The 12,883-nt window shown below is 39.2% G+C and overlaps 1 protein-coding gene across 1 annotated transcript in view; it reads right to left on the bottom strand.

The window, feature by feature from the left end:
* stx4 (syntaxin 4) overlaps nucleotides 1-12,285 on the bottom strand; it is a 70,194-nt gene extending 57,909 nt beyond the window's left edge. The window contains exons 1-3 of the mRNA XM_036533872.1: nucleotides 12,092-12,285; nucleotides 4,824-4,937; nucleotides 2,656-2,755 (exon numbers count right to left, since the gene is read on the bottom strand). Of these exons, the coding sequence (XP_036389765.1) occupies nucleotides 2,656-2,755; nucleotides 4,824-4,937; nucleotides 12,092-12,121 (244 nt within the window). The 5' untranslated portion in view covers nucleotides 12,122-12,285. The remainder of the gene's footprint in view (nucleotides 1-2,655; nucleotides 2,756-4,823; nucleotides 4,938-12,091) is intronic.
* Between the last annotated feature and the right edge of the window lie 598 nt (nucleotides 12,286-12,883).

The following is a 12,883-nucleotide window of genomic DNA, read 5'->3' as shown; positions in this document are numbered from 1 at the left end:
AGAAAAGCACAGTTTCTCTGTATGCCACTAGGTCCTGCTGTTCAAAGATGCTCCATTCTGTACAAGCAAAACAGCCCTGTAGCTGAGGGAGAGGATTTTCAGACCAGGTTCTGATGGTTTGTGTGCTCAGTTATGTTTGCTTTCTGAGGTGGGTGTAGGCCGGAATGAGGAGCAGAGAGAGATGGTTGGATTGTCCTAGGTGGGGGAGGGGCGTTGCTCCGTAAGCATGCTTAATGTTGGTATAGACACGATCCAGTGTATTTTCCCCCCTAGTAGGACACATGACATGCTGGTGGAGTTTGGGGAGCACAGTCTATAAGCATGCTTGGTCGAAATCCCTGGCGATTATGTGAACGCCGTCGAGATGAGTCCTCTGTTGTTTGTTAAAGATGTGTTGAAGATGTCCGAGCGCCGTGCTAACGTTAGCATCCGGTGGGATATAGACAGCGGTAACAATGACTACAGTTAGCTCCTGTGTCAGATAGAACGGTCTGCACTGGACAGACATGGCCTCTAGGTCCGGTGAGCAATGGCTGTCTATTATTACAAAGCCTTACTGGAGGCTTTGTTCCGGTCGTGGCGATGGATGGTCCGTCCTGCTAGCTCCACCGTAGCGTCGGGGATTTGCGAGTGCAGCCAGGATTCTGTCACAATCAACAGACAACACTCACTCAGGATGAGGCAGCTGTAGGCAATTTGTGACTGTAACTCATCCATTTTGTTTGTGAGGGATCTGGCGTTTGTGAGGAAAATAGATGGTAGCAGAGGTTTGTGCGGTTGCTTCCTTAGCTGAGCTAGCAGTCCGGCTCTGCATCCCCGCTTTTGCTTCCTCTCTCTGCGCCTCCTCCGTCGCCTGCTGTGCCCGGCAACGATCCACGGAGCTCCCGGCGGTCTCGCTATCTCCAGTGGGATGTTATGAGTCCGTGTGAAGGCACTTGTGACTTCGGTGTTAAGCTGAAGTCCAATGCCTATCAATTCCTGACGACTGTAGGTTAAGTTTCCATGACAAAATAAGACAAGCAACGAGTAAAACACAAAAGAGTGCACTGTAGTAGAGAGCCTTGAGCCATTTTAGTATGCTTCAGCATACCAAGACATTTTGGACAATGCTATGCTAATGCTAACTTTGTGGCAAAACAGTTTGGGGAAGGCCCTTTTCTATTCCAACATGACTGTGCCCCAGTGCACAAAGCAAGGACTATAAAGACATGGTTTGATGAGCTCGGTGTGGAAGAACTTGACTGGCCCACACAGAGCCCTGACCTCAACCCCATCGAGCACCTTTGGGATGAACTGGAACGGAGATTGCGAGCCAGGCCTTCTCGTCCAACATCAGTGCCTGACCTCATAAATGCTCTACAGAATGAATGGGCACAAATTCCCACAGAAACACTCCAAAATCTTGTGGAAAGCCTTCCAAGAAGAGTGGAAGCTGTTATAGCTGCAAAAGGGGGACCAACTCCATATTTAAGTATATGTATTTGAATACAATGTCATTACAATGTAATGTTCAGGCGTCCGAATACTTTTGTCCATATAGTGTACATTATATATATGTGCCAGACCTCCAAATACAAAATACAAAATTTCACTTTGTCTTTATTTCAGATATAAATTTTCAAACCAAAAAAAGTACACAAACCAGTGTATACGTACATTAATGTAGGTCCTCTGTAATTTTGAGAAGCAAACTTGGTACGCAATGACTGACTTTGGTTTCACAAGAAAAGATGTTTGAAAATGTAGTTATGTAAAAATTGTTATTATGTAAAACAACCAGCGCTTATTCTTTCAATGCTGCAAATTTCATAGTTTTCATTTCACAGATCAATGTTTGCAAAAATTTCATGGCTTAAGGCCTACAACTTTCATATACCCAAAAAGGTGCCAAAAAACATGGATTTTACAGCCTGTTTTTTTGCCCAAATATTACAGAACGTAAAAAAAATGTCATTAAAAACACTGCTGTTTCTTTGGCGTTTGGCTCCCTAAAATTGATACTGTGGCAGCATATTATCTGTTTGGTAACAATCATACTTCCATCCTTCATATTATTACTGCCCTTAGTAGTGTAATACTTACTGGTGTGATTATTTAGATGTCTGCAATATAAATAACTTTCATTGCCCCACGTTTTCACTCACTAAAATCAGCTTAGCTCTCAAAGGTAACGCCACTGCGCAGCCTAGTTGACTGGAAAAAGGTCACACTATCTGCTTAGTTTAAAATGATTTATAATTGTTTTCTGCCATAAAGCAGGGTCTACCACTTCCACTGTGTGTCCTGAAAACTGAATTTATGTTTGATTATCATGCATCAAACACAATAATCAAATATAGTGCCCAAACTATTCAAATCCATCTCAGAAATGAAGAACTCCATCCTTGTTGTTGTGCTCTGCTGACTGCTGTTAGTAGGAATTGTGTGTTTCTGAGAGTGTAAAAGTTTTTGTCAGTTGTTATTTAGGGATGGGGGCTCCATCTACTACCCCCAGGTAACCTGTGAAAAATCCAAAGGGAGACACTGGACTCCGTTCACAAAGTTTAAAGCATTCACATTTCTACGTGCTTGGAGGCCACATGCATAGAACCTACCACCCCATCATGATTGCCAGTGTCATTTGGCGGTAACAGTGATCAAAGGATAGGGACTAACCATCTTCAGGCAGCGCAACCCCCAACACCATTTTCTGTTTGTTCTCCAGGTCAGAAACCTTCTTTTTCAGAGACTCCAGACCCTCCCAGATCTCATGTACCTTGGAAAAAAGGAGACAAATAAGGGGCTTTCAGCACTGTATTATTTAGTTACAGTAACTGCACCAAGGGCAATACTATTACAACTGTGCTTAGTCTGAAGTATTCATGTGCCATCCATTCAGTTTATGCAAGTTTGTTACATCCAATGACACTTTCCCTTGCTTATTTTTTCTCCCAACAGTACAGAAAAATATCTGATCATTTTTCAGTAATAGTTAATAATTTGGTTATTGCGCATCTCCAAAGTGCACTGAACCACAGTACAAGCTAATTTGGAAACATACCAAGTAAGCAATAATGGCCACATAAACATTTTTGTGCAAAAAAATTTTGTGACTTTTCTCAGAACTCATGCAATGGTACAATCAAAAGAATGCAGAATGTAGAACAAACTTCAAATCCTAATGTCCCAATGTCTTCCATCTTATTTTTGCACAGTGACTTGCTGCCACCTTACATTCACTGCACTAACATCTTCAAACAGAAGGACAATACAAACTGATCAATCACAAAAATAGACATCAAAATGAGGACAGAAAGCAAGGAACAATGTTGTGAATCCCAAATTAGGAACAAATGCAAAAACAATGCACATATCAAGATTTGTATGGTATACATAATGTGGCCAAAGTAATTTGCATAATAAAGGTCAGGGTTCAACATTAACGGTTGGCTGATCATAAGTAAACGTGTGTCATTTACAAAAAAAGACGCTGTCAAGTGACCAAACAGCAATAATATCTACCACTGCGTAAGAGTAGGATTCATTTATGACATTGAGATCCACTGGCTTCCATAAAGTTATTGGTGTTAATGAGCCACCTAATTAGTCTTACAGCTGGCTTTATAGCTTACCTTAGCTACTTGGCTAGCCAAGTAGTTATCAATATAGCTACACAACATTTTGTTCTCTCGGAAAAGGCAGAGATTATATCATGTTCATATTTGTCTGAAGCAGCACAATGCAGGCAGATCAGGCAGTGACAGCAGCTCAACGTGGACCCTAATATTGTTCTTAAGTGCAAATATTCTCCATGGTTTCTGTTAACTGACAAGCACCCCTCATTGACTGAATTTTGTAAGCTTTGAAGATTTTTTTATTCCCATCTATCATTTTACTGGACAAAAAAACCTAAATGTTTCACATTTAGGTTTCATATTGGTCCTCCATTCAAGTTCACTCTGTTGCTTACTATGTCACAGACACCATTAACAGTCAAAGAGCAGATCTGAAATCAAAGACTATACATCTACAGTCATGTTAATTATTACTCTGAACAGTTACAAAAAGGGGTAAGTAGGACAATGACTTCATGATCTTACAACAGCCTCAAGCAATTCAAAGAGCCTGTGATAGATTCAAAACATTAAATGTTACATTGCACAGAATGGCATTTCTTTTTAATGTCCTCTTAACAGTTAGGTACTGATGTTGAGAATGAATTCTACAAATTAAAGAGCTAAAATAAATGAATAGTATTGAATTCACTTATTATTATTGAATTTTTCTTTTATGCATTTCAGAACCATACTGTGGTGCGTGCCATTGCTTGTGAGACTCATTGTGAAATTCAATAAATGTTATGGCCATAGCCAAACTGAAATATAGAGCATGTCAGTATAGCAGAATTGCCAAGGGTTTGTAAAATCTGTTTAATTCTGTCTGTCTGATGATACTTTATTTGATACAGTTGAAATAATTATTTGCTTTCCAAAGAAAATGACAATGGATTTTTTTAATGACAGAAAATTTTCAGCCCTGTCTCTCAATGTGACACATTTAATTTTATCCTAGCAGAAACAGGTTTCTCTCAAAAAACAGTTAATTCCAAATTATTTACATTTTTGAACAGACAAGTAATAAATAAATTTAAAAAAATGGTTCAAAACATCTGGCAGTACACCGATAGCAATGTATGTGTATATGTATCAAATACTTGATTTGTTCTCAATTAAAATGCATGACTAATAGTCTGCTTCAGGGGAATGAACCTGTATAGCATTTCTCACAACTGAATGTGAGAAAAAATGGGGAGGTGGGTGTGATACTCAGCATTGGTGTCTTACCTTTTGAAAGAAAGCTTCATTGTCCACCTTTCCTTCTTTCAATGATGCCCTCACAGTCTTCGCCTTCATCATGAGTGGACTGTTCTCTTCACCTTCATCTGAGCTTTCTGCAGCCTACAGAAAAATACAAAGCTGGCATGAAAATCAGGCATGTGACAGGTCACATTAGACAAAAAAGTGCTGAAACTTTCTTCATCCAAGTAGTGCAAATGGTATGATACAATGAAATTTAATCAATGAGTTAATTCGTTTTACATGTAGCGAGGGCTGGGCGATATGGCCTATAAATAATATCGCAATATTTTTAGCCTATATCGCAATACACGATATATATCTCGACATTTTGAAATCATGTGAAACCCACAATGAGGACCATCAAGATCTGGTTGAAGGGTGCTGACTCTGCTCTTCAGCACCAAATCCAGCACACAGACTGGAGTATGTTTGCTGCCCATGCCACCACAGTCTCTCAGATTAACATTGACTCATATACCAAATCTGTCCTGGATCACACCAACAGGTGTGTGGACAGAGTGACAACACAAAAACAAATAAAAGCTTTCCCCAATCAAAAACCCTGGATGAACAAAGAGGTTCACCTCCTGATCAAAGCCAGGGATGCAGCCTTCATGTCTGGAGACCAGGAGGCTTACAGCTCAGCCAGGGCCAACCTGAGGAGGGGAATCTCCCAGGCTAAACACATATACAAACAGTGGATCGAAGAGCACTTCAACTCCTCGAACCCCCGCGCATGTGGCAAGGCATTCGGACAAGGCATCACAGACTTCAAACCACCCAGTACTGTGCCCCCATCCAGCTCAGCCTCCCTCCCTGATGAGCTCAACCACTTCTACGCTCGCTTCAACCAGGGAAACAAGGAGGTCACCCACAAAGTGGATTTCCCACCTGGTGAACTGCCTCTTTCACTTTCCACCCCTGATGTTTGCGCCACCCTGAGCAGGGTGAATGTACGTAAGGCAGCTGGCCCGGACGGAATACCTGGCCGTGTGCTCAGAGTCTGTGCAGGGCAACAAGCCGGGGTCTTCACGGACATTTGCAATCTGTCTCTGGCCCAGGCAGTTGTCCCCAGAAGCTTCAAGACCGCGATCATTGTGCCAGTGCCAAAGCACTCCACTGCTACGGCCCTGAATGACTTCTGCCCAGTTGCACTCACCCCCATCATTGCAAAGTGCTTTGAGAGACTGGTTCTATCTGCCCACTACCATGGACCCCCATCAGTTTGCCTACCGCACCAACAGGTCAACAGAGGACACCATCTCCACGGCACTCCACTCTGCCCTGACCCACCTGGACAGTCCAAACTTACATCAGAATGCTGTTCATTGACTTCAGCTCAGCAGTCAACACTGTGATCCCCTCCAAGCTGATCTCCAAGCTTAGCCAGCTCAGTATTAGCAAGGGCTGTCGATCAATTTAAAAAATTAACTAATTAATCACAAAATTTGCTGTGATTAATTGCAATTAATCGCTTTTCTCTTTTCTTCTTAAGACTGAAGCTTGTAATTATGGATATTTATTTAAATGCAGAATTAGGGAATTATTGTAGAATCAACACAAAGAAAGTACATTTAAATTCAAATACTATTGTTTAATAGCAACTCTCCCCAGTAATGACACATTGTTTGAGAAATCTTTCCAACTAAGTGTGAGGAACCTGGCTTATATGACTCATGGCCCCAGATGTGTTTGTTGTGTGCATGACATTTGATTTGAAATGTACTAGAAAATATACAAAAATATTTTACTGCTCTTGCAGTAGAACATTCTGTGTGTGGATATTCTAAACAAAAATGCACAATTCTGCTATTGTCTATAAGAAAACGCATCAGCTTCAAGTTTGGACAGTATCTAAACCGCATGCCTTTGTAATATCTGTTGGATTTCTTGTGTGTGCTTTGTGACACATTCAGCTCACAAAATGCAAAACCAAACATAAGTTAAAACATAATTATTTCAACCTGCACGTTGATGCTGCTCATTCCCGAGCAGTGGCGGCTGGTGAGCTGAAAACAGGGGAGGCTGAAACATTACCTTTAAATCTATCATTACTTTCAACCCGTTCCCCTTTATCCTCCTTGATTAACAATAAAACAAATAATTCACAGAATAATTGACACCAGTCGTGTAAATGGAGTAAATGATACTCGTGAAACAGCGCAGATTGTCTGTAGTTTGTGTGCTTGCGAAAGCTACAACGTGAGATTGTTTAATTAACAAGGATGGCATTTATCGATTTAAATTACGTTAAATGCTCATGACACATCACAGCTTTTGTGAGGTCTGTGTTCTAAACGTTATTGTTCATTGCACTCAACCTAACCTAAAAGTTTATTCTCAGTAATTTAAATCGATCTAAGTAAATTTAGCACCCAACTGCCCACCATTGAGAACATTTATCACAAACACTGCCTGGGCAGGGCAAAAAGCATTATCAAGGATGCAACCCACCCTAGCCAGGGACTATCTCTCCTCCCATCAGGCAGGCATTACAGGCGCCTCCGCTCCCGCACCAGCAGGCTTAGGAAGAGCTTCTTCCCTGAGGCTGTGTCCCTGCTGAACTCCACACCATAGCACTAAGCATTATTGCACTCATTACTACAATGTCTCAGTACTTTAATATTCGTACTGCTCATTCCAGCACAGGTTGAACTTCTCAAATTGTTCAGATTACTATTATTTATATTGTACATACAACCAACTGTACATATCTTGTCTATACTGTACATACAACCCTTATATATACACTCCCCTTTCTAACTCTGTCCACTTTACCTCTATGTATAACATCTAATACATTATACATATATTATAATCTGTATATATGTTGCTCTCCACTGTCAATAACACTGTACATACTGTAAGATATAGCATCACCTATGCTGTAGTACTTACTTTCACCTGCACTTATCTGTAAATAACACTATTCTTTTGCACTTCTGGTTAGATGCTAACTGCATTTCATTCACTTTGTACCTGTACTCTGCACAATGACAATGCAGTTTATTTCCAGTCGTTATTCACCCTGGCTGGCCTGCTCAATCACATAGATTTAGACAATTATACATAAGCAATTTCACGTGGAATTTACTGATAGGGTACTACTTTCGTTAAATACGAGAAGCGGAAAATGGGGGGGGCTTACTTGAATAGGCATATACATTGCAGAAAAAGTTGCTAGTAAACATTTTTCAAGTCAGTCATTTTTGTGGGAATAGGTGGAGGGTCCTCCTTGTTACCCATTTTGAAGAAACTAAATTTAGACCCTAAAAATCAAGAACTTTGGGCCTATTTTGAATATCCCTTTTCTTAACAAAAATTCTCCACAAGGTTCAATTCTTGCATCATATTTGTACTGCTTGTAGATGTGATCTGTAAACATGGAACAAACTTTCATTTCTATGGCAGCTAGAGTTATATGCCTGGTGGAGACATCCACATTTCTAGACTTGAAGCGTGTCTTAAAGATGTCTTACATCACCTCAGCAACAAGTGCTCCAGCACCCCTGGTTCCTGCTTACGTTGTCTCAGCAGAAAAGATACCTGGCCATTTCTGTCTTGTAAATTCAGGACATTCCTGCCCTGGTCCCCTTGATCACCCCACCATGCAATCTCTTGACCATCAAACTGTTTATGCAATGAACTGACAATTTTTTTTAGGTCTTTTTCATGCAATTTTCATGCCATGTAATGTATCAGGTCAGCATGTCCAAAAACCAACCACATGAACAATATCTGAGAGATAAAGGTTACAAACCTTATATACCTGACAAGGAATGATTCATGTCAAGTCAGACTTTATATGAAAGCTAACACACACCTTTTTGGTCATGCACAGAAGCGTGTCTGCATTATTCAGGCAAGACTTCAGTTTTCTGACAATCTGCTCTAAATGTGGCATTAAAGTGGCAGCTTTAAATGGAGGAGACAGTGATTAACTTAATTTTTTGACATGGGGAAAAATAATTAAACAATTAACAAAGACAATTCAACATAATAAAATGGATGAGTTGTGCATTCAACTAAGACAAATAGAAAATGATCTCCTCTGGAGTGATAAACATATGTGCACTGTTCAATCTACTGTATGGTACAAAGAAAATCCTAACCATAGTGTATACTGTGAAAAATATTCACAACAATTAGTTGACAGCTGAGTCAAAGAGCAGCATTGCAGGGGTAGCTACTTCAGGACAGCTGTTTAGTTCTTTGGCTACAAAGCAAATGTAAAAGTGTTTTTTTTCAGGTTTCTTGAGGAAACAGATGCTGAATACACAATATGTTACAAAACCAAAAAAAAAAATCATTTGCCATGAATACTATAATACTGGCACAAATGACTAACATAGACCACCACAGACCATGTAACATCAAAACTCACAGCAGCACACAGTCAAGTCAGCTAGCAAGCTAACCCCATAACAGTAATTACAAAACTTAGTTCAGAGAGGAGACAATACATAGGCTTGCATACTTTCCACCACCATCCAAAATCCAAACGGACATGCCTTTTGCAAAAATGTATAAGTTCATCACTGCAGTTGAATTATAATAAGTAACCTCACCAAATTCTGAAGATACTCAAAAGTTGCTCAACTGAGTCTTCTGCAGAATGATCATTGATGTTGTGCTGCGGTCATAAGTTTTAAAAAGTGTAATACAATAAAAGCAAGGATCATCACCTGAATGTCTAATAAACTGAATCATCAAAGTCAAAGTTCAAACTTTGTCACTGAGTCATTTTCCTCAACACAATTAATCCTTGCCAAAACAAGTGCTTTGATAATAGACATTTTATATGTCAATAGTAAATTCACTGAGAGTACAATCATGGCATGCAAGATAACTTTCTAGCATAGTTCTCACAACAAAAATACTACAGACAATGGCATAGACAATGCTTAATAAGAGAACGCAGATAAGAGACAAGAGAACCTTTTACACTCATACGGTGTGAAAAAGGGTGTGCAGAAAGGTTTTGTTTCTTGAGGTTTTTACACTGATAAGGTAAAAAAAAAAATCCTATTTTTTTCAAGTGCTCTGCACTGAACAAGTCTTCCCTTTTAATTCAGTCACAGTTCACAATTTGCAGTGTGACCTTATTTATTTTTTGGAGTCATATAAACTGTTGGCACCATGGTCCACAATAAAATCAATGTGAATTTAAATTAACAGTTTAACAAAGATATAACATTGTTTTGTTACCAGACTAAAACTAACTTTCAGAGGACCAGCATTAATATTTCGAACTTGTGTAAAATGTGAACAAAATTTTACAGTTATTTCCAGAAGAATCTCTCCCACTTGTTGTCTTTCATTATTATTCATATCTGGGTATCCTATCTATGAGTAGCAACCAAAGTAATACTTGAGGATCTTGAAGGTATACACCCCCTACAAATGTATCATTAATTTTGCAAATGACTAGTTTTACATATGTTTGTTGATTCTTGTGAGGGCTGTGCGACAGTAGCATTTCTTGATGCCAAAAGAAATTCTTTACTACAGCAGCTCACAGGAAATCATGAGGGAATGCTCATTAGCATATCTTTACCATAGAGCCTCATTTGAATACCACTGTAAAATGATGGTGCCACTGCTGCCTGAACCACCACAAATTAAACTGTTGGATCCTATATAAACAACATTTAAATGGACCATGTTTTTAAATTAACTAAATAAATTGCCCTTTAGATGTATTTTGTATTAGCAAGCTAGCAAAGACTACAAACAGACTCAATTCGAATACACACTGAGCAGACTGACCGTCACGTTTTAAACATGCCTAGATTGCTGGTACACAGAATGAAGAGAACATAGAAATGACCATAGGCCAAAATCCTAAGAAAACGCTTACACACCATAAAGGGAAATTATAGAATACTCCAGAAATTGTGGGTTCTGGGCTCTAATTCTGCCAGCCCAGGAGGCTACATCCTCCAACAAATGGGATTTCAGCCATTAGGGGTGTAGAAAGCGTACTGTGCACATATGAAAACAAGTCCAGAACAGCGTGTTGCCTGCCTGATGCCCAGGTTGGAAGCCTTTACACAGCATGTGGTGAGCTCCTAACCAGAGTGCAAGTGGCTCCCCTGTGGTCTCCATTCACATTGGAACCAATGTCATAGGTAAGAGTAGGTCAGAGGTTCTGCAAGTCAACTTCATTGACCTAACAAAGATTAAGAACCTCTATTGTTTTTTTCCTCACTTAATTGCATTTTGGAACTAGAGGGATCTGTACTAACAGAGCAGGTCGACATCTGAACTCATCTGAGTGGAAGAGACAAGACAGGGTCACTATATGTCTTATTAATAATTTAACTCGACATAATGATTTACCATTCCTGAGAACATTCGGAAATATTTTTGCATTAAGCAGGTACGTCAAGAGATACAGTGAGCCCACCTGACCATTAACCAATTCCATTATACTGCATTATAAACCAAACACCAAAACCCCGATTCAAAAAAAGCCCAGCGACTCTAACCACTGCGGAAAACACACGTGGTGCAAAAAAGTGAAAACAAAATCTATAATGCCAGGATATAATTATTGACAGGCTATTACTGACATCATTTTAATTATTCAAAAACGTTAACCACACCACCACTACAAACGAACATTGAAGTACATGAACTTCAACTGAAAGTTGATAAGTAATTGTTGTGGTCACTGTGATCTCAGGCCTGTTGTGAAGGGCCAAAAATGAAGTAGAGCAAGCATTAATGGTGGCTTTAACTTTTGATTTTTTACAATTTGAACGTGCTGAATATGAATGTCTACTCCGAGGAGTAGAGTGGTAGCGAAACGTGACCTGTGAACAAAGCGGTCATTTCAACAAACCTTTTTCAGGAAGTGGCTAATCTTTGCTAGCTTCCATAGCACGACTAATTTAATAAAATTCAAGTATCAGCCTTTTTCGATTTACGGTAGTTCTTGCCTTCACCTAAAACAGTTGATTAACGGACGTTCATTAGCTAGGTCAACATGCAGGGAGTGTTTTATTTACTACATAGCCAATGCCTTCGTTCACTTCATTTTGACTAATTATGTAGCCAAGTTACAAGCTGAGAGCGAAGCTTGCATCGTTCGCTAACTCAAAAAACCCCAATGCACCGCAAAATGATTCACTGAGCAGAATAAAATAAGCAAGTATAGCCAAAACACTCAATACCTAGCTAGGCTACTCCATTCACAAGAGTTTTGGCTAACTAGCTAGCTGGCTAGCTAGGAACATTCCGAAACTCACATTGCCCAGTTCTTTCGTTCTGTCACGCATCTTTTGCCCAGCCTGAATTCTGTGTATACGTTATGGTGAGACAGGATTTAGCCAGACAAAACTGTATAAAAGATTTAAGTTAAAAAATAAACATTCTGATCAAAATGAAAACTTATCCAGTTTCCTCAAAGTCAAGTGTTCCTGCATCCTACAGGAAGTTCTGAACTAAGTTAAACTAACGTCATGTTTGTGATATGAGCAACTGTTGCTGACAAAACTAGCCATTTCCGGTTTTCGATATCAAAATAAAAGCTTTTAGACGCCCGTTCATGATTTTCGATTATGCTTATTTTAAAACGATCTACCCTCAATATTAGAAAATACTTTCTAATACACATACATAATAAGATAAATTATTCAGCTGAAAAGTATTTGCACATAATACAATTAACTACATGTAACGCTACTCTTCTAAATTATTGCCGTCAACACTCTATTGTGATATTGTGCTAACCGGCAATACTTACATTCAAGCCTCCCCAAATATAAAGAAGGGGTTGTAATGAGGTATAACGACGTATAAAGTGTATACAATCAGGAAAATACTGTCAATCATGTAATATTTAGGATATTGTTATTATTGCATGGGTTAACCTCTTTCATATAGCACATTTCAAACAACAGTTGCAGCTCAAATTTCTTATCATATAAAAAGACAAATACAAAATGTAGACAAAGCATAAGGTGCCTCAAAAGGAAAATCAAGTTAAAATGAAAAAATAATTCATTAACACTTCTAATTAAATGACAAATAAAAAGCAT

This window comes from Megalops cyprinoides, chromosome 1 (assembly GCF_013368585.1).
Source record: "Megalops cyprinoides isolate fMegCyp1 chromosome 1, fMegCyp1.pri, whole genome shotgun sequence".
NCBI classification, from domain to species: Eukaryota; Metazoa; Chordata; class Actinopteri; order Elopiformes; family Megalopidae; genus Megalops; species Megalops cyprinoides.
The sequence above is the reverse complement of the archived record's forward strand: the minus strand, read 5'-3'. Positions and strand labels throughout refer to the sequence as shown.